Below are 22,161 nucleotides of genomic sequence, written 5' to 3' on the forward strand. Positions count from 1 at the left end.
AAGAATATTGTTATTTAGAAATCAGATAGAAACAGTGATGAGGTCAACAGCTATGTATTTTTAATAAAAGATCAACTGAATCATTCATACCCGTTAGCAACTGTGGAATCAAAGAAATACAAATGAAAAATACAACAGTAAATAGACAAAAATAATAATAATGACAAAGCGAGAAGAGTACAAATAAATTCTTGTTTATGCAAAAACGGATTAAATCCAAAATCATACATATTTTTAACTGGATTAAATTTAGTTATTTCTCAGTATATCTTGTATTTCTTATTGTGACCTCTATCGGCAATCCCTGCAAAACGTAATTTCCAAATAACCATAAAAGTGTCCCACATAAACATGAACTCACAAGTCTAAAATGACATCACTACTGCCCAAAATGGAAAACTCATTTAAAAAACTCTATGGTTATCCTTCGTCTCAAAGGAGCAGAAACCCTGAGCATTTGGATTCAATTTAACAGCCTTTTTACTGCATGTATACATATGGGTTTGCTTTGTGTAGTACATTGTTCACTGTGCAGTTTGGGGTGATGTGTCTTTGCACGTGCCCTTGACTAAAATCACGACAATTGTCAGACCAAGGCGGAGAGTCGAGAGGTTCCCGTTTGATCGCTTGTAACACACCGTGACTCCTGAACTCATAATTCATCAGGGTATCCTGCTGCATGTAGCTTTTATGATCCGCAAACGCATATCCATCCTGACTGACACTCAAAGCGTCACAGTAGTTCAGACTTTTGTTCAGGACACACTTAAGTGGTTTTCCGACTCCTCCGTAAAGATGCTTTTGTTGCCCGTTGAAGAGAGGGCTAGTGACAGCTTTACCTCTTTGACATGAGCTGTAGCCGTCATAACATTCAGCCTCGGTTTTTACCAGTGGATACTCCGAGAACGTCATACTTTGGCGCCAATGTGTACCGTATGCATTACACCCGTTTTCAGAGTCTGAATCTTGTTCGGTTTTAATTGCAGTTGCAGGGAGAATCATGTTATAACATTCATTCTGCATATTATTTCTTCTCTCACCCTTTACATCAACACAATAACTCTCCACCCCATTGTGACCACTGAGCCTGTGTGCATCTGTACTGTAACCAGTTTGTAATTTTCCAGTATGGGCGTTTTTGTAGAAGCTGCCAGGGTGGTAGATTCTGCCGGGCCCTGTGCGCGAGGCGACGGGACAGTGGGTGTTCCAGGGAACGTCCAGAACCTGATGCCTAGAGCCGCCCAGAGCAGAAACACAGAAGTTGAGAGGCTGCTCTTGGGTTTTACAGTCTTCTCCTCTGTATCTCCTATTGCCAAGGACTGAACGAGAACTGTCATGACAGAAAGTGCTTGACCAGTTGAAACGCAGCATCTCTTCGGTGTCAGATGAGCCATGGGACACACTCTTATCACTGCAAAGTCAAAAATTACATTGATTAAAATGACAATACCCACAGTTTCCCCAGACCCTTGAATTATAATTTTGGGTAAGGCTTGTTTGTGTACCCAGTACACAGCATTTAATTTCTTAAATTCACTGCACAATTAAAAATGACAATATTAATTTTCAGAAGTTGTTTCAGTATCCGTTTAAGAGCTCACAAAAGGAGAGAGGGAGAGAGAGCGAGAGAGAGAGAAAGAGAGAGAAAGACGGACAGAGAGAGAGAGAGAGAGAGAGAGAGCTACCTGAAGCTCAAGAAGCTCAAACCTGGCTGCAAGATATGTCAAGTCCTGCCACGACCAAAGAACAACCAGCACAACACTAACAGGACAACACACACAAACTGACACTATCACCCTCATTGATAACTTTGATTAAAACTCTTTTTCAGTTTATATTGAGATGTATATATATATATATTAGTGGTGGGCATAGATTATTTTTTTTTAATCTAGATTAATCTAGATTAATTCCAAAATTAATCTAGATTAATCTAGATTAAAATGGCTCATTTGAATTCTGCCGAAGGCATTCAGAATATGTGTGCTACCCAAATAATTACTTAAAGTAAGTCTTTGAGAACCGGTTTCTCAAGCCAGGTGGCGCATTAGACCAGTGGCTCATCTCCTGTTTCCAAAATGCATCACAAACTGCTTGAGAAAGCTGTTCTACTATGATAATTGGTGATGAAAATTAAATTATGTTCAATAAGATGAACTTGTGTTTACTTCCGCATTAGCTAAGGGATGATTTCCGTTTAGGTGGTACTTGAGACTGGAAGAGCTCCTACAGTACATTTACATTTAGTCATTTAGCAGACGCTTTTATCCAAAGCGACTTACAAAGAGTGAGGGAGCAACAAGTGATATGTCATACAGGAGCCATAATACATTAGATCTCAATACAAAGTTACTGGTTTCAACTAAAGCTAGACCACTACCTGTTGAGAGAAAGTGTTTTTTTTTAAACCAATGCCGCATTGCACAAGGTGCAAACACCCTTAGTCTTGTCAATGTTTCTATTGGGAAGCTTCTTAAAAATTAATATTCCCTGAAGCAAACCCGGCGGCTTCATAGCTGCATCCATGTTAGCACGTCACGTTTGATGCGGTAATTTCACAGTAACGTTATGTTGTGTTCAGACCAAACGCGAATGGCGCGTCAAGCGCGAGTGATTTATATGTTAATGCAAAGAGCCAATAGACCTACTTGCTGCGCGAATCGCGCGAATGAAGCCCTGGTTATGAGATGATGAGGCGGCTTCCGCGAATGACGCGAATCACGCGAGTTGAAAAATCTCGTTCTCGCCCGGTACAGTGCAGTTAAGCTGGTATACATCCGCGCTAAAATATCAAGGTGAAAGTCATCATAGCTTGCGTAGCATAGACCCAGCTGCCAACCCAACTTTGAGAATAGATTAACGGCGACATTTTTTTTAACGCGCGATAATAGTCTCACTGCGTTAATGGCGTTAACGCCGTTAACGGCCCACCACTAATATATATATATATTTACTTATAGAATAGTATAGATTTACTATTTTTATTCTATCTTATTTTATCTTAATCTGTATTTGTGCATGTTTATATTTAATCTTGTGCTTTGGCAATGTAAATTTCTTTTATCATGCCAATAAAGCTCCTTTGAATCTTGAATCTTGAATCTTGAGAGAGAGAGAGAGAGAGAGACAGAGAGAGAGAGAGAGAGAGAGAGAGAGAGAGAGAGAGAGAGAGAGAGAGAGAGAGAGAGAGAGAGACAGAGAGAGAGACGGACAGACAAAGAGACAGACAGAGAGACAGACAGACAGACAGACAGAGAGACAGAGAGACAGAGAGAGACTGACAGACAGACAGACAGACAGAGAGTGACAGAGAGTGACAGAGAGACAGATAGACAGACAGACAGAGAGACAGAGAGACAGAGAGTGACAGAGAGTGACAGAGAGAGAGACCGAGACGGAGACAGAGACCTGCTGGTAGAAGTTCTGTGTTTGCTTTTCATCATCATACTCTTGAGTCCGAGATCAGTGACGGAGGGCAGGACGATAGGAACAGCCACACAGAACAGGGCGAGCTGGGGTTGCATCAAAGCTCCAGCGTCTGTCTTTCTCTTCTGACCCTGAAGAAACTTTAGTCTGCCGTGAAACTGCATGCTCTTCAGGAGGAAAGAGCAAAACACTCGTAAGCCAGATCCATGACAGTCAATCACAATGACATATTGCCCTAGATACTGAGGTTGTCATAATTTGTGCACGAAAGGGTGTTTAAAAGCTTACTTGAAGACCTGGGGAGGGCAACTGGCAATGGTCAACTACTACAGCGGAAAAGGACTCTGGTCTAATGTGTTGCTCGTTTGATGTCACAACTGACCTGGAAGCCGGAGGTGCTGTCCAGCAGGCAGCGTACTCTTGCTACAAAGCACCGTGTGAGGAAGGGCGACAGGTCCGGAAGAACCCCATCAATCTCCTGAGGCCTGAACAGATGACCAATAGCAACATTCTCATCTGCAACAACACATGAGAGGAAGACAAAAATGCTGTTATAGATCTTACAGCTGATGCACATTTTCAAAGGACTATATGAGGAGTTCAAATGCAAAATCCTCTAAAAGCCACCTCTGTCAAAAATATGATCTCTCTACAGACAATTTACAATACACAGATAATTTTCCTTCAAAACCTCACTCATACTCTGAAATATCTGGTATAGAGTAAATGTAGGAGACTGATGAAAAAAATACTAATTTAAACGAAAGTCATTTTGACTTATTAATAAGGTGTTGCATTCAAATTATTCACATAAAACCTTTTTTTGATTCAGGTTTGATTGTTCTCCTCCACCTATTTAAGAGCCTATATAAAACATGGTGACATCTACTTTTGTTTCACGTTAAAGAGCTTTTAGCTCAAATGAAGGAGGTTTTGAGAAACCTAAGCAAACTATAGATTTTTGTTTTTATTTGGGGTGAATGAACCCTTAAGAGGTACTCAATAGCATATTAAGGACAGAAACATTCAGGCAAGAAAACTGAATGTCATCAGGAACAGTGAATACTGTGTCACACGGGGTTAATAGTAGTTATACACACCCTCGTCTCGGGCGGTTTGAGGGTCCGACCGGCTGGGGTTCATGGCCCAGTGGAGTTGTCTCCAAAACTCCTGCCGCTCCTCCACATGGATATAATCAAAGACGTTCTGGTGCATCACGTCCGTCTGCCAAAGAGAGTCACGCACAACAACAAAAAAGCAGAGAGTGTTTACTTCAAAAGCGCCTCTGCTCTCGCACCAGTGTGAGCTTTCTGTTTGCCCTGCTATAATGACACGCGCACAGATGAATGAATCTGAGCTTTGCGTCAAACGTCTGAACGTCACTTGATTGGATACCATATAAAAGCAGCTTTTTTTAAAACATGCACACTTCACATCATTAAAAAATATATATTTATGATAAAAGAATACGAATACAAAATATAGACAAGTGTTGAAAAGTTTTTGGTTTTGAAATGTCTATAGGTAATGTGATGGACTTGTGTGCCTGTGTGAACATATGGGATGTAAATAAAAATCCCACATGACTTGGCAATGTCTTGTTAGTTCTAAATTTGCAAAAAAATTCTCATTTGCTTGAAGATATATTATTTTATTTTAATATCAATTTAAAAAGAACGATGTGGCTCCAAATCTTCAGGTCATTGGAGGGAAAGAATGATAAATAGGAGGACCGAAAGAAAGGATATTACATTTTTGCTTTGGAATGAGCTGTGCAGATGAATTGTTCACAATAAGACCGGTAAAGTACACTCTATCATCTGCAATTGACTCGAAAACTTTTCATCTCTTTTATATGGTATAATTCAGTTTTACATTAAACCTCATTTAAAACATTACTTCAAATTTTCCCTCTGGAAACTTCTTGTTAAAAAATGACTTATTATTCATCTTACTTCTGTATTTGTTGGAGTTACGGTTAATAAAGCGCTTGGAATGGTACAGCGGCCGTCTCATTTGTTGCGTGACACCACGGCTGCTTGCATGCGGACAGATGTGACTCGGATGCTGATGAAAAACAAAAGTCTGAAATGCCATCTGACGCCACCAAACCCACTGTTCATAAACCAACCGAAAATATTCAACCTTCCTTTTATTTTCCAGCTTGGGACATGCAAAGCTTTCCACCAGCCTTTCATGTCTCATGCAGAAGTGTGAGTATTCCATCACATTCTCTGCACATTCTCTGAATTTACACTCAATCTCACGCAACCTGCCAGGAACGTCCGGGTCCGATTTCTCCAACCAATTAACATAAGAATAAAAATGTTCATTGCCATGAAAATATCACATAGCATATTTTAAACCAGTTATGCATATTCACTGCATATTTTATACTGTAATCCATGCACACGTTAATTATAATCTACTGCAACTGCAAATGCATAAAACAAAACTCAAAGACAAAAAATTGCTATTAATAATTCGTAAAGTGAATGTTAGTAACCCAAAGAAATTAAAATCAATTTCATTATAAACCTGCTTGATTTTCTTTCCTCTACAAAACCCTAAAACTATTTTAAAAAATGTTTGTAACAAAGATTACTGACCGCCATTAACTTGTATTAACTGTATGAACAGAAAACCACTGACACGTTTCTCAAAATATCTTCTTTTGTGTCCCTCAAAATGAAAAGCCATTAATTTACGTTCTAAAACAGGGTTCATTGTTGCGGTTTTCTGCTCATCTGATCATAGGGTAAAATGTGATCTGGAAATGTTTTCGTGAGATTTACCATTTAACACTTGCCAAGGAAACATTTAAAGACTATAAAACCCTTCTAAAGAAAACTATTTTTTTTATTTTGAGTGTAAGAGGTTGCACTCACATAGTGGAAATGGCCATTTCTTGTATAACCACACATGATTTGCGTTTAAATTTGACTGACAGTGCTGCGACTTAATTGTGGTGGAAAAAAAGACAAAAACAGCTAATAAATTGCCAAAAAAATGTGAAGAAAAGGAAATGGATAAACTCAATTGTGGAGTGAAGTTAACTCAAAAAATTCACCCAACAAGGAAACCACCAAACATAGGTTAATTTAAAACACTACAGTTGGGTTTTTCCATTTTTTACCCAACATTACAACTTTGCCTATTCTTATCTTTCTCTATTTTTATTGCAGCGATTTTGTTGTGTTCTCTTTTATATTTCTTAAATGGTATAATTCATTGAAGCTCTTTTTCCTACACATTTGCTGAACATCAATTAGTCCGACACAATCTTATTGCAATTTGTAATATTTTACATGGAGGCTGTATGACTTCAAATCTTCTCATTCATATGTTTTTGTATGATCCAGTGACGTCTGGTTTAGGGGAGGCACCTCTCTATTGCTTAGTTCTAATTGTACATTTTGTTGTGATTAACATCATATGAATTTATATGGATAAACAAGCTTGTAGAATAGTCACAAATTCTTGTGAACTACATTTAATCTGCAATTCACTGCACTATGAAATGACAAAGCTGTGCAATGAAATATTGAAACAAATGTGAGGACAAGATAACAAGCACATGTGTGTTTTTGAAGAAGTATTTCACCTTCAAAATGAAAATGCTGTCATCATTTACACGCCCTCTGGTCATTTCAAACCTGTATGACTTTCTTTCTTCTGCAGAACACAAAAGAAGATATTTTGAAAAATGTTGGAAACAGCACAGCACAGCCCCCCATTCTCTTCTATTGTCACCCATGCAAGTGAATTTGGGGCTGATAATAACCTTTTTCAAAATATCTTTTGTGTTCTGCAGAAGAAAGCCATAAAGGTTTGAAATGAGGGGTGCAAATGATGACAATTTTCATTTTGAAGGTGAACTACACTTTAATAGGAAAAGGGTACCTGATGAAATCCAAGGTAATCGGCGATACTGGACGACGCGTAGAAAATAATCCCATCTGGACTGACGACCAGAGCGAATCCAGTCAGAGACTACAGGAGACATGAGGACGAATGAATAACAGCTTGATGCGTCGCATGCAAATATAAAGATGAAATGTTTGTGTCATTTAATGAAGTTCAGTTATCAAAAAAAGAGCTTTACGACATTAGTTATAAATAGTTTATATTAACTATTTAGATGGCTTTAACTTTAAAATAAAGGATAAAAGAACTAATTACAATAAATGCCCGATGCAGTCACCTGTAGAAGAAGATCGCTGTCTATCACATAAGATAGAAGCTCCTTGCTGTGGTCCTTGTTTGGCGCATGACTGCTGTGATTGTCTTTATCTTGAATCGCTGTGAGAGAAAAAAAGGAATATGAGAAAGAAAGACAGAAGGTTTATCATGCATATACACCAAAACTCAGGAATAAAGCCCTTCGGTACGTATTTCTACATGAATGCTTCCTAAAAATAAAAACTTTTTTGAAGCTACCATCATTTCAACCGTTTCTATTCCTCATCTGCTGTTAGTCAAGTAGATCCATTTCAAATGTGTTTTTCAGTTTCACGACTGGTCGAGAATGACCACAGACTAACTTCAGGAATGTGCTCGGGTCTTTCTTGTGCCCCATCTTTCCAAAAGCGTTGAGATAAAATCATACAAAACTATTACAGGCCAGCTTTTTGAGATATCTTAAGTGAAAGACTTACCGTCAAACATCAGCACATGATCAAAGTGAACATAACCACAAACAGACACTGTGATGTTTATACAACACAAATATCATACATCAACCAAATCTGCTTCAGAGCCAGATTATGATTTGTTTGGTTTAGCAGCCGTTATGAATTTACACAACATTCACTTTTTATCATTTCAATATAATTTAATTTGGGGGTTCTCCACAGCGCTCCCTGCACTGCAAACAACGTGTTTATTGGAGCAATGTGGAGATTTTTCCAACATCTAGTGGTTATGTTGCGAAGTGCAACAAACGGTTCTCTCCGACTCTCCCTCCCTTTCAAAGCACTATGGTAACTCGACAGGACAAACGTCGTCACGTTTTCGCTCCTTTTCCAATGGTGATAACGTATTTACGAAATGTGCTCTGTGGAGCAATTCGTCAATTTAGAGCTACTGTAGAAAAAACATGGTTGAATTCCATGTAGGCCTAAGGGGACTAGTGGTGTGTAGACAGAAATAACTCATTCTGAGGTAATGAAACAATGCTTCATTAAATAAACTCTTTAAACATCTCTGAAGACATAGTTATGTATATTATATTCCATTTCTTTCAATAGCTCCTCCAAAACACAAGACCTGATCAGTTCACAGGAAATAATATATATTTAGTCAACATCCAACCATCCCTTCATTGTTTTCCTCAGATATACACAAACATTAAATTGAATATAAAAATGTCTTCTCCAATAAGTCTTCTTACATGCTGAAGCTCAAAAAAGCACACACTTTTATTATTAAAATAACCCAAATGACTCCAAATGGGTCCAAAAATGTCTTCTGAAGCAAAACAATAAGTGTGTGAAAGAAAACAATTTGTATTTTAATGCTAAATTTGTTTGGGAATATACTTTCTGGTGAACTATTCCTTTAAATGTTGACTAGCATAAATCCCTTTAGTTATTTCAACTATGGCATTAAATAATACAGTATAATGTAAAAAAAACCTGACTGAAAAAAAGACATCTCATAGGTTTTTTAATAAGCCGTGACGTTACAAGACTGCACACATCATGTAAATTGATGACGACGACCTGCCAACCTGATTTATATTCGACTCTTCATCAAACCAACACATTGTATTCACACACAAAATAGACCTGCCTGAAAGTCAGACATTCTCTCTCTCTCTCTCATCTCTAAGGGCTCATTCTCCATTCATTCACTTCACATCTACTGCCAAAAAAGCCAACTTTGCAGGTGGATGGGCTACTTTTCACAAAATATCTTCCCACACTGCAAAAATTATTTTAATAAGTGACCCATTTCACCGCTGGGCTGTTTTGATGAGGGGATGGAAATAAAAACCAGATTTGCTCTTGACAACTGAGGTTAAATTTACGAGCAGATGTGCGTTTATTCGCTAGCTAACACAGTGCAGAAGGGATTCTGTTGCTCACTTGCCAGTTTCTTTTAAGTTTTAACATTGTTTTCAAAACACAAAACCCTCATCAAAAAACAGTCCATAGTCACAGACGACAGATATCACAAAATAGTTTCTAACAGCTACCTGTTTGAAAGCATGAGAACATACAGGGAATTTTAAAATAGCAGTTTTGCAATCTTTAATCATTTAGGTATAGACTGTTTCAAAGCAACAACATTAACAAACGTTAGTGCGCATGCTCGTGTTCGTGGACTGTGCCCGGTTGCATAAAGCACCTTAAGTTTTTCTGTTAAATTTGACACTTAAGGGTTGATTTCTCTTTCCTAAAGACAATAGGAGAATAACTTAAGGTATATTTAAGGGCACACTTAAGGGAAAATAACACTTAAGGTGCTTTATGCAACCGGGTCCTGACCTTTACTCTCGGTACACATTCACAAGCAATAGCGTGTCTGTAGATTATTTCTGATAACAAAAAGAAAATCGAAAAGAAGCATTATTTGGCTAAACTTGCCTCTCCAATATTTTTAATTTGGACTGCGATACCAAGTTCAAACGCTAGATGTCAATGTACCATACGGTTTGTTTAAATGCCACCAAACTATAGGAAAAACATAATTAAACATATAATTTATTTAAAAATTTTATAGGCCTACAATCAAATAAATTAAATGAATATACATTTTATTATATTATTATAATAATAGTTATATTATTAGACACTACCCAGACCGATAAATGAACAAGCCGGAAGTTAATTTTAGGTGATGATCTACATGCATACCTGACCTTGAATCCATCAATTTATTTCCTAAGCCTGGAGGTTTTATGAGTGCAAAATAATTTTCAACACCTGGCCTTCAATTACTAAAACACATTTTAACATGTGGCATTCCTTGTCAATGAGTAATGAACTACAGGACCCATTCAACAAATTATTTATTAAATCAAATTAAAATCCAACAAATATCTAACACATGTTATACAATAAAATAAATAATATGAACATAAATTAAATATAACATACAGTTATATTATTAGACACTATCCAGACAGATAAACAAACACGGACAAAAACGATCAATTTATTTCATAAGCCTTGGGGGGTTTATGAGATCTATTGACATTTCTTACCAATGAGTCTCAACTATATTTCACAAAAAAGCCTTAATATAATGGATTCTGTTAAAAGCACTTAACCTTGAAAACTTTCAAGTGATTTTTTCCCAAAATACTACTCCGAGAACAGAGAATGTTGAATAAAGGCATTGTGTCATGACTCACGAGAAAGAGGATGTCTGACAGTAGACTCATTTGAGCATTGCTGGACATCTGACAGACAGATCATTTTCACTAGTGTCTTTGAGGTCAGGGTCTGGTGGACTACAGTCACGCAAATCCACTTTCACTGCAAGCTCTTAAAGGGCCAACACTCCATTGAAACACTGCTAAAGGACTGTGCAACCCGTTTCATTCTGTGGTCATATCTTTAATGTGTATAACTTTCAAATTCCCATTTCATTCCCCATTGACTGACAGTTGTTCTATAAACTGCGTAGCAAACTGGAAAACACATAGTTAAAGGACAGAAAAGGTTATATGAATGAGAACAGAAAATAAAGGGTTTGCCAAAAGAAATCTGAAGTTGTTACAGTTGTCACGCAACAGAACAGAGTTTAATGACAGACTCCTTTATGATGTATCTGGGTCATTGACCAGTTCTCTGCACGACGTTGCGTGCGACGAACCGTCTTTAGTTTGCCAACAAATACGGACCCCATAAACTCTGGGGGTTTGACGTTTAGAATAAATATTTGAGCTGGTCAGAAACAGATTTTTGTTGTTGCTCCTAGCCTTCGTGTCAACAAAAAACGCGTTAAATGCATGCGTAACAATACGCAATACAGTTTTCTAAATGGATCATGTGTGCACAACGTCAATAAAGATCAAAGATGGATGTGTCCAGGGGATTTATATGAAAAGAAATTCTCAAACAAGTGAGGGAGGAAAATTCTCGGCTTCATGCTAAAACAGATGTGAGGAAACACACACACAATGCTGGATGCTTGGATCATCCATCAGTTTTCAGCACACATGATGAAAACAAACAGAAGAATGTTTCCAGCACAGAAGACATGAGATGGAATTTCCCCGATCCGCACGCAAGCAGCCAAGGGTCTGCAGAGAGAAAACTAAACATGATACTGGAAGCTCAAGGCCAACGGACTTTAAACCAGAGCCAACATGATTTCCTAATAACCGATCCTTTCTTCAGCCGTCAGCGCTGTGTTCTGATCTTGACAAATATATCAAATCAACACATTATTATGGATAAAAAAGGGATAGGAAAACAGTCGGTTGTTTCTCCTACATTGGATGAGATTAATGATGGGAAGATCTTAATTGTTTCTTCTAAAGTAGAAAACACAAGCACAGTGATCTTAATAGGCGCTTTCCGACCGTATAAGTTTTCCCTCAGGCCATATCCCTGATCACATTCGCACCGGCAAAAGGAACTATTTAGTGAAGTAGTCCTTTAACTGCATTCAAACAACGACAAACAACCAACTAACAAAAGCTAGTTTTAAGCAAAACTAAATTTTGCTAAAATACAGAAGTCAGACAATTTTTTCCGTATTAACCAATTTTACATAGAAACCTTCTTTTAGTAAACTATCTGAGTTATGCTATAAAAAAAACTGTGACCTAATTTTTTTAACTATAATGTTTTTGTACTTATTGTTGCTAAAACCTGACTAGAGATGCATTGATTCTGAAGATGAAATGAATATTTGTTAACTTTCTGAATGTTATTAATTCCTATAATGACCATATAAGGGACCCCATGTCGAAAAATTTAAATTCTGTCTTGAATTACTCATCCTTAAATCGTTTGTCAACCATTAGGAACGTTTATCTTCGGAACTTAAGTTTACAAGTTTGGTTGCGTTGCGGTGTCCAGGGAAGTCAGAAAGCTCCTGGACCTCTTCAAAACCATCTTAATTTGAATTCTGATGATAAACCGTCCCAGGGTTGACGAACGACTTGAGGGTGAATTATTAATGACAGAATTTTCAGTGGAGGGTCTTTCATACTGAACAACAAACTGGTGATGTTTCTTAACATTTTCTATGTACAGTTTTGGCATTTTTCTGTCCTCTTTTGATTGACAGTATATTTTGGGCTAGATCAGACGGCTGATAAAGTGAATGTTGCTTTTATCAACCATACAGATTATTGGCCAATATATTGGTGCAGCTTTCATTTTTACCATTGTTAAAGGAATGATTCACACTGACTTTCCTTAGTAGGAAGAACAGTTACTATGGTCAAGTCAATGGGGACCATTTTTGGATGAACTGTTCCTTGAAGTTGCTGTACCTTATAAAAAAGTTGAAATTGTATTTTATAATAGCAATGGAATTGAAATAGTAAAGTAATGTAAAAGAAAAAGGTTAAACAGTAAGTTGTGGGGAGTGGAGGGGGCTTGTTGGTTGTGGTTTGGGGGGTTTCATTTGTTGGGGCTGTGTGGGTGTGGTTTGGTCTTGTTATGTGGTCGATGTCAGACAAAAGAAGAATAAAGTTACATTATGCCATTACTTTTGTCCCTGGTTGTTTCTCTGTTGTCATGTGTCGATCGCGGAATGGGACTGGGTTGGACCTGCATGGTTTCGGCGGGTGGGGCTTCCTGGGTCACGGCTTGTGGGCTCTCCCTGTTCTTCGTGTACGTTTGTAGGTCTGTCCCTTCCGGCTGAGCTTGGTTTCTCCCTCCCAAAAATTCCTGTAGCTCAGTGGTTAGAGCATGGCATAAACAACGCAAAGGTCGTGGGTTCGATCCCAGGGAATTGCACATACTTAGAAACAAATGTATAGGATAATCCAATGTAAGTGGCTTTGGATAAAAGCATCTGCCACATGCATAATTGTTTAAATGTCTAAACTAATTAATAATCACCTAAATTAGCTTGCCCGATATATATTTCAACAAAGTGTAAATGGGAAATAAAACAGTACGTTTGGCAAATGTGGCCATAGTAAATTGTGATTGATATAAACAAGAGTGTCAAGTTTGCTCAGCATCTCTCTTTTACGGTTTTCTCATAGAATGCAGACCGGGGTGTGTGCCAAGCTGCTGTCACGCAAACTTTCCCCAGGAGTCAGTTGGGCATCCATTACCCATAACCCCCTTCTCTCCTCATCTGCCTCTGGATCTCAATTACTCCCTCATGTGTGTTTGCAAAAAACTCCTCCACAAAATATTGTTATGGAGTAAATACAGCTTGAATTTACAATCTATAAAAAATGTGCAAATCAGCTTGAGCGTTTCTTTCCTTTCAGGGCATTTCATGTGACTGATAAAAACAAGAGACAAAAATGTGAATGCAATAATGAAGGGCAAACATAACTGATAAAAACAGTAAAGCGTTTCAGTGCCATAACACAAATTCTTCAAATGTTGCTCCCTCACGAACTTTACCTCAGATATTGGCAGCAATCTTTCAACTTTAAATGAAAAAAAGATTCTACTAATGTTGCTCTTTCGTTTCTCAGTTAAATATGAAATAATCACATATTGTGTTTAATCACATATTGTGTTCTGTAAATTCTGCCTCAGATCTTTCTCCAAATAAGTTCTTAGCATAGATAAAAACAGAAACAAATGAGACAGTTGGTAATGTACATTATAATACAACTCCTTGGAATGCTGGATTCTGATTTTTGTTTTACAAATTACAAATAAATATGTCTTTTGATAACATATATGAAATTATGTTTTTATTTGATTAAACCAAATTGCCTGTTTGAGACATCTGAAGGTCATTCCTTACTGCGAAACTGGGTTTATTTCTGCGATTACAACCAGCTGTCTGTACATGGTTATCCCTTACAGAAAGAGTAATAAAGCACAGCATCATCACTTGGTTATGATGAGTTCATGATAAATCTAGCTTTTGTTTGCATATTTGGGTATTGTAGCAAATGTAAGCACAAAGTCTGTAACATCTTGTTACATTGTGCTGCCTGGACTAAGTTTTACGTCTTCAGTAAAGGTCACAGAAAATGATGGAAAACAAACACAAGTGGTCTTGAAGACAAATGTATCAATAAAACATACAGTAGACCAATCTCACATTAACGGAAAGATTGCAAAGGTTGAAATCAAACGAAATGTCAGCGGGTTAAATATCATGTACTGTATGTATTTAGACGTATCTAAACCAAATACTGGTCATCTGAACCAAACTACAAGTGAGTCTTTGAAATCTGACCTAAGACTCCGTACAGTGTACTCAAACACAAAACGGCCCATAAATGCACATAAAACTTATCAAGAACTAACATTCTGGCTTCACATCTTTCTCCGCTTTTACAGGACAAATTACGGTTTTAAATGGTCAATATTACTGTGATTTGACAAAAGTTGCTCAACATCATTCCAGCCTGCCAAACGCTGCCAAGCAACCCAGGGAAAAACTGATCCAGAATGACACTTACACCACTGTCACAACAAACAGCATCCTTGATAAAAATCTCTAATACACACAACTACACACTGACATATTCTAATAAAGCCCCACATGAAGATGCTGTCTGTCAATATATTACTGATTAGCTGAACTGGTTCTGTCAATATATAGGAATATTTTGAGGAATCTACAGGGAGAACATGGACATCTACCTTGAAAGAAGCTCTTCACTCGCAGGTAACTCACACTGAGTCTCAGCACTGACAGTTTGTCCAGTTTGGAGATGACATCAGCACTGAAGGGAAGTAGGTTGCTCAGCCGATCCAGTTCTGCGTTCAGACGGTCACGGTGTCTCTTAGAAGGGTTTGATTTCTGCCCGGCTTTCTCTGGTTTGCTACATGCACAAAGTATTCATTTAAACTCACACATCAAAGGTTGGCTAATGTAGCTGTTAACTCAACATAAACTAACATTTAATGCTTAGATGACTTGATCCAAAATGACTTGCAAAGCATTTAAGTTGTTCACTTATAATAATAATAATAATAATAATAATAATAATAAAGAAATCCATTATGCATGTCAAAATTACTAAGAACTTCGGCTTTAAAATCGTTCATCAAAAAATTTATCCAATAAGGCTCTATAAAATGTAAATACTCAGCTGTTTCTGAATAGGTTTTCTGCGTTTTCTTCCAGCATACATGCAGTCTCTAGGTGAGATCATCTTCCACCTGTCTCAAGGTCTTGACACAGCTGTTTACCTGAGAAAGAAAAAACAAACTGTTTGTTACTACACAATAGGGAACAGAACAAGGATGACACAAAATTGCATACAACTATGCCACACAATTCACATTCATTTTCCAGACCACAAAGAATAGAGATTGACAATCCCATTGTAAGCAAAAAACGAAACAGTCCAGAAGAAAACACTCACCAAAACCAACATAAGCTTCTGCAGCCCTTCTTTAGCCCAAGACAACGTTTGATCCAATTATTCGGGTCAAAACATCCAGAATTTCCAGAAGACAAGTCTGTTCACACGCGCGATCTGTTGCTTTATATGCGCTCTGGTGGCGCATCTTCTCGTGCAAATCCAACAAGTGGCACGCAGAGACAAAACTACATCACTCCAAATACGCAAATTCGTGCGCTTACGCCTCCCAGTAGACACGAAATCTCGAGTCGGGTTTCTAAAAATGACATTAACTTCACTTAACTTTAATCTTAGCCACAGTGTACTTCTGACACCCGCGTGTAAATACAGAAAACCGTTTAAACGGATGACAGAGAACATACAGACAAAACACATCAGCTCAATCACCGCCTTAAATACTGAAATGAAATACCAATAATATCTGAAATAATAATAAAGTACGCAAATGCAACATAGTTTGGTTTGAATCAAATTTACAATTATATAATAGGCCTACGTTGTTTGGTCAAAGGGATCACTTCAAAGTTTTCCTTATTACTCGACTTGATTTTAAATCGCGAACTAACAGCCATTTGTAAAAGCTTTGAAAAGATGTGATAATTACTCCTGTGTTTTAAATGCGTAAAGGTCATGAAAATTATGAAAACTTGACGGCAAATTGCTATCAAACAATGTATTTCACTACAATTAAAGAATGCACCAGTAAGGTTAAAAGGTCTAGAAATTCTAAAGGGTCAGTAAAAACACTACTCGTTTAAGTCAATAAAATACTGCATATTTTGTGTTTGCATTTTGTATAATTTTGTGCAATTTGCAGAGCGTGTGATGAGACACCCGAACTGCGCCATCTAGTGTTCAACAAACATATGCACATAAATGCAAAATATAAACCATTTATTTTCCTTTCATTATTCACATCAAAACTGTCACATATATAGTTTGTCATAATTTAGGATTCATGCATGAAACAGTAGGTAAGAAATCTTAATGTCGGTGAAGCCAATACAACTAGTCTTCCAGTATATAATTGGGATTCACCACTAAAAATGGATCTTCCTCCATAACAGGTTCGTCTCCATCCTTACTGATCTTCTTCAGCCCTGTTTTAGTCAGCTCGATGATGATATGGTCCTGCAATGGAAAAAGGGGCATTTTATAGCCGCAGCAATTCAGATCAAGCAAACAAATACTACATAACAACTGACATAATGAACGAGTCTGTGCAGAACCCTCTCGATGAGATTCTTCTTAGCGATGAGGTCATATTCAGACTCGATTTCACTCTCCATCTCCTTCAGGTACCAGTTGATCAGTTCACTCTTCTTAAGCGATGCCTCCTCATCCACTAAAACACAAAAATAAACAGATTTCATAAGAAAGTAAACGCAAATAAATTGTTTCTTCATCTACTCACTATCTTGTCACTCAAATCTGAATTTTGAAAAAAATGTAATCAACAACAGCAAAGACAGAAGCTCTCTGTATATAAATAGGGTGTGTACATAGGAAAATATTATTTGTTAAAAACAATAGATGTCAATTTCCATTTTGGGTCGACACCTTACTTAAATGTTTCTGTATCATCAAGAATTGTGTCATTAAAAAAAATATATATATTTTAGGACCATATATTTTGCAGATATTTCGACCTCAGGTTTGTTGGTACGGGTTAATGGTCACAAATCTCCATAAAACAATTTTATTCCACAAGTAAACCAAAAAAAAGACAGCTGTGAATGCCGCCAGGACTCACATTGTTCCATCTTCTGCATGTGAAGCACCAGCAGGTTGGAGATTCTCTTATATTCAGAAAATGACATTCTCAGTGCTTGTTTGTCTGCAACAGCTTTCTCCGGCTTTCCTGCTGCATCAACTGTGTCCATAGGTTCCTCTGGATGACCGTTCTCATAAACTCCTTTCGGCGCCTCAGTCTCTTTCACAAACAGCTCATTCTGATCTGTGAAGGCATAAGAGAACTTTATTTGATCTTTCATGACCTCTGATGCATTTCACTCTAGTTGACATGAAATACAGAAAACACATGTTGGTCATTCTACGAGATTCAGAAGAATCAGACTGACCGTTTACATCATTTTCCTGCTCTTGGTCGAAATTGATGTCGGGAGAGTCCACCCGAATGATGGATTTATTCAGAAGTCTGAAGGCCTCTTTCACGTGTTTGGGCTGAACCTTTGCAATTAAGAACACCTTATTACAACCATTAAATACTGTGCATAAAGGAAATTGCTTACTATCAAGTTGTATAAGACAGACATCACACCTCATCTGAGCAGTAAAGTCTGGCCATGGCCTCAGACAGGCGTAACATGCTCTCCAGCTGCCGGACTGTGATTCGCCAGGCTGACTTTGAAGTCCCGCCTCCATCTCTCTGTCTCAGACGTTTGTACTGATCTACAACAAACTCCTGAGACTCTGGAGTTATCTAGAAACACAGAAGACATCGTGTTTTTCCACTATAATGTAGCTTTAAGATTTTTTGTTTGATAATTTTGTCTTGTATACATTATATTCTTAACCAAAAGAAAGAACAAAATCAAACAAGAAAATTTTAGACTATTTTAAAGTCTTTTACTTCTTGTAAGAAACCATTTTCACTTTTTTTAATTAGAAATTAATTTTAACACCACAACAGTAACAAAGGCTATTTACATTTTCAGCACTTTAACAACTTTAAACACACTTAAAAACAAATAAATATTATTATTAGCAGCAAAATTTTTAGATCTTCAATCATAAAAATAAAACATCCGTTAAATAACATAAATAACACTTATGAACGTTTTCATTTTAATATGACGTGATGAATATGATACGAAAAATTTAAGGTCTTTTAAAAAATGTCCATATTAACACTGTAAAACAACAATAGTATGCATTTACTAAAATTATGTGGTTTAAAGTTTAAAGGCTTCTTAAAAACAAAATCTCAAGTTGTCAGTTCACCAGAAGGCTGGGAGTTATACAATGACTGGGGAAAATTAATAAAAATAAAGGACATTATGTTACAAATCTTCAAACTTTAGACATTACTTTGTGAATGCAAAATAAAGACAAGTGTCTTACTTTGGGCTGGAACTGGCGGGCGAACAGTATGTATCTCTGGACTTCATCCGTACTGTAAACTCTTTCGACTGACTCCACGTTCCTGGCATGAAGATCTACAATCCTGCGGGCGATGGCGTAGTCGGTCACCTGATGAGAAAGAAAAACACACCTTTGTAGCACATTGGTAAAACATGTTCTACTATACTAGCCTATGAAGATGTAATCGTGCGTGACCTCATTGCATTCATCCACCAGTATAAAGAAAAGGTCAAATCTGGACATGATGGGTGCCGACATGTTGACGTTTTGCTTCAGAGATTTGGCACGGTTGTATCTGCCATCAATGGGATTGGCAGCAGCCAGAATGGAAGTGCGTGCGTTCAGAGTGGCCTACAGCATAAAAATACAACGTTTTGACTGGTACACTACTGATGAAATAGAAAATATTTTGACATAATTTATCAAGATGACACACACCTTTACACCAGCCTTTGTGATGGAGATGGTCTGCTGTTCCATGGCTTCATGTATGGCCACCTGATCTTTGAGGTCCATCTTATCAAACTCATCGATACAACAAACCCCCTATAAAAACACATTCGATTTTACATCTGAAGAAAGTTGTTGCTATTTTGTTATGTTTTCTAAATAGTTTACGTAACGTTAAATAAACAATTGTAGTGGTGAATGAACAAAAAACTCAAATGTGTAAACGTACGTTGTCGGCCAACATGAGAGCTCCTGCTTCAATGACAAACTCGTGCGATTCCTCGTCTTTTACTACAGCAGCGGTCAGACCCGCGGCACTGCTGGCTTTGCCACTGGTGTAGATCGCCCTGGGTGCGAAATCCTCCACATGTCTGAGAGAAACATATCAAACGTTTCAATTTAAACATCAAATTATTATTCAAGTTTCAATGTGTTTACTCTCATTTACTTGAGAAACTGGCTCTTTGATGTACTCGGGTCTCCAACGATGCAAACGTTGATGTCCCCTCGCAGAGACGTCCCCTCCATGGTGGTCTTGGCAACGCCACCAAATAACATAAGCAGAATTCCACGTTTAATTTCATCATTGCCTGAAAAACATGTGCGTCTTCTGAGGGTGTGGAGCTTTTAAAACGACAAAACCCCCTAAAAATGAAAATCGTTCATCATTTACTCACCCTCATGTCATTCCAAACCTGTATGACTTACTCGCTTCAGCAAAAGGTGATATTTTGAAAAACATTAGTAATCAAACACGAGTGGTCCCCATTGAATTGACAACATTTCTCAAAATATCTTCCTTTGTGTTCAATAGAAGATAGAGACATTTTTGTTTTGAACAACATGAGAGTGGACAAACGAAAACATTTCTTTAAGAAATGGAAATATAAATGCTATGAGCAAAAGAAAGTAATGACGAGTACCATGGATGGTGGGGAACAGGCTGGTGCAGATGTTGTGATAAAGGTTCTTGTCTTGGCTCATCTCAAACACTTTCTCCCATTCTTGCACAGTCATCTGATTCTTCACACTCTCTGCCGTCTGATCTTCTGGACGAAGCTCCTTGCCTCCAAACTAAACACAAAAGAAAAACAACAACACTTAAATATTTTACTTTACGATTACGACAAATTTTGTGATGTGATCAAGGCTCCCACCCGTGGGTTAGTTGGAGCAACGTAGTTGGCGAGGAAGGCTAATCTGTACGACAGCTCCCGGACCCCCAAAGCTTTGAGCCCCTGAATACCATCGGCATCAAATCCCTCTTTCCCCGTCACCCTGCTGCTGGTTTCTGCCCGCGTGCCTTTCAATTAAATGCAACACAGGTCAGATAATGGATATCTACTCACAATGAGCACGTAGGTAGTAGGTTATACAGAAAATGTATTCCATTTTAAGCCTACCTGCGATGGCCAGAGCTGACACATCAGGTACAACAATCAATGTGCCGGTGAAGTCACAACGATCTCCTGCTTGTGCAGTTTCCACAGCCTCAGCCCTTAGGATCACATCCAGGCTGCGTGGGATGCAGCCTCTCGGCAGCTCCGCCTGCGTCTCTTGGATGCGCACCTGCCATTACGCACGAGTAGTTTGGAATTCACAGCGGTTTGTGCAAAGATTTAGGCTAAGAACGAATACGTTTTCTTTGTCTTCTTACTTTCTGGAAGTCAACAAAGCGGGACTTGTTGGTGTCCAGCATGAATCTGCGTCGGTTGGCGCACACAGGGTTCTTGCAGATGGTCGGCTGCGTGTATTTAAACTGCTGCTCCACATCTTTGACGACAGACTGACAGTCCAGGCAGAGGAAAGTACCGCTGACCAGCTCCGGGTGTACGGGGTGAGTGCGCACCACCTGCCCGCTGATGCGTAAAAGAGTGCCGATGCGCGCGGTAGAGAGCTCACGGATCCTGAACGCCACATAACGTACATCTCATTGCGGTCATTTAAATGTAAAACGAGTAAGAAAACGGTTACATAGACAAAACTGGTCTGAAAAAACAGTGATGTGAAACGAAGCTGTAGGCACGGAGAGGTGAACACTTACTTTTGTCTGGATGGAAAGTCTGAGAAGGCCACATAAAACTCTTTTGATGGAGGAATGTTTCCCTGATCTCTGGCGAAGTGCCGAACTGCTCGACAGAGATACGGATAAACCCTTAAAAACACAAGCTCGGGGTTTATGGAGGACACAATATAGCCTCAATCATAAAAAAAACACATGACAGAAATTGTAAGTTAATGGATTTATTTTTCCTCACCTGTAATATTCCTCTTGGATGGTGGTGGCCAGCTGCTGGTTGTAGTGCTCAATGTTACTGAAGCCGACAGTGAGAGTGTTTCTCTCCGGTCTGATCAACTCTTGCGCATCAGCCAGATATAAAACATCACCGTTTTTATCCTGAAACCTAAGCATTTGATCAGATATCATGCGTTACGAGGTACTGCGCAGACCGATCGGCGTATTACGTCAGATGTATATCGGGTCTGCGCAGCACCTCGTAACGCTGCGCCCTGTTAAATCGCACACGTCTACAATAAGTGAAATTATGTAAATTTAGCACCCGCCTGCACTTACTCTTCCAAAAACTCTAGAAACAACTTCTGACATTTCTCGGAGAGCTCGTCGCGTGCATGTACGCCCGCGGGCGCAGCTTCAGACCCGGGATCCATCAGACAAAAATCACACCTGACACCAA

The 22,161-nt window shown here is 38.3% G+C and overlaps 2 protein-coding genes across 3 annotated transcripts; both read right to left on the reverse strand.

Annotated features, from left to right (window-relative positions):
* Positions 1-38: 38 nt before the first annotated feature.
* ahrrb (aryl-hydrocarbon receptor repressor b) lies at positions 39-16,229 on the reverse strand. The gene is made up of 9 exons (XM_056744115.1): positions 15,911-16,229; positions 15,636-15,734; positions 15,183-15,364; positions 7,631-7,728; positions 7,330-7,419; positions 4,527-4,650; positions 3,809-3,942; positions 3,409-3,593; positions 39-1,411 (listed from the first exon to the last, which is right to left on the reverse strand). The coding sequence occupies exons 2-9, from the start codon at positions 15,695-15,697 to the stop codon at positions 481-483; spliced, it is 1,806 nt and encodes a 601-aa protein (XP_056600093.1). The 5' UTR covers positions 15,698-15,734; positions 15,911-16,229; the 3' UTR covers positions 39-480.
* A 606-nt stretch (positions 16,230-16,835) lies between these two features.
* mcm6l (MCM6 minichromosome maintenance deficient 6, like) lies at positions 16,836-22,161 on the reverse strand. Of its 2 annotated transcripts, none has more exons than XM_056743676.1 (17): positions 22,041-22,161; positions 21,724-21,870; positions 21,510-21,620; positions 21,123-21,372; positions 20,869-21,034; positions 20,623-20,768; positions 20,389-20,539; positions 19,914-20,055; positions 19,695-19,836; positions 19,454-19,561; positions 19,211-19,366; positions 18,995-19,123; positions 18,192-18,353; positions 17,992-18,094; positions 17,664-17,867; positions 17,116-17,255; positions 16,836-17,041 (listed from the first exon to the last, which is right to left on the reverse strand). In XM_056743676.1, the coding sequence occupies exons 1-17, from the start codon at positions 22,133-22,135 to the stop codon at positions 16,919-16,921; spliced, it is 2,475 nt and encodes an 824-aa protein (XP_056599654.1). In that variant the 5' UTR covers positions 22,136-22,161; the 3' UTR covers positions 16,836-16,918. The 2 variants fall into 2 exon arrangements, with proteins under 2 accessions (XP_056599654.1, XP_056599653.1); XM_056743675.1 differs by having other exon boundaries at positions 17,992-18,100.

The sequence above is a fragment of the Triplophysa dalaica genome, chromosome 3 (assembly GCF_015846415.1).
Source record: "Triplophysa dalaica isolate WHDGS20190420 chromosome 3, ASM1584641v1, whole genome shotgun sequence".
NCBI lineage: Eukaryota > Metazoa > Chordata > Actinopteri > Cypriniformes > Nemacheilidae > Triplophysa > Triplophysa dalaica.

Coding starts and splice junctions, on each gene's coding strand:
- mcm6l (XM_056743675.1), bottom strand. CDS start 22,135: ATGGATCCCGGGTCTGAAGCTGCGCCCGCGGGCGTACATGCACGCGAC. Junction 19,367..19,453: donor TCACAAAGGCTGGTGTAAAG/GTGTGTGTCATC, acceptor TTTATGCTGTAG/GCCACTCTGAACGCACGCAC. Junction 17,042..17,115: donor TGCACAGACTCGTTCATTAT/GTCAGTTGTTAT, acceptor TTTCCATTGCAG/GACCATATCATCATCGAGCT.
- ahrrb (XM_056744115.1), bottom strand. CDS start 15,697: ATGATCTCACCTAGAGACTGCATGTATGCTGGAAGAAAACGCAGAAAA. Junction 4,651..7,329: donor ATTACCTTGGATTTCATCAG/GTACCCTTTTCC, acceptor TCTCTTTGGCAG/ACGGACGTGATGCACCAGAA. Junction 3,594..3,808: donor ACAGCACCTCCGGCTTCCAG/GTCAGTTGTGAC, acceptor TTCCTCCTGAAG/AGCATGCAGTTTCACGGCAG.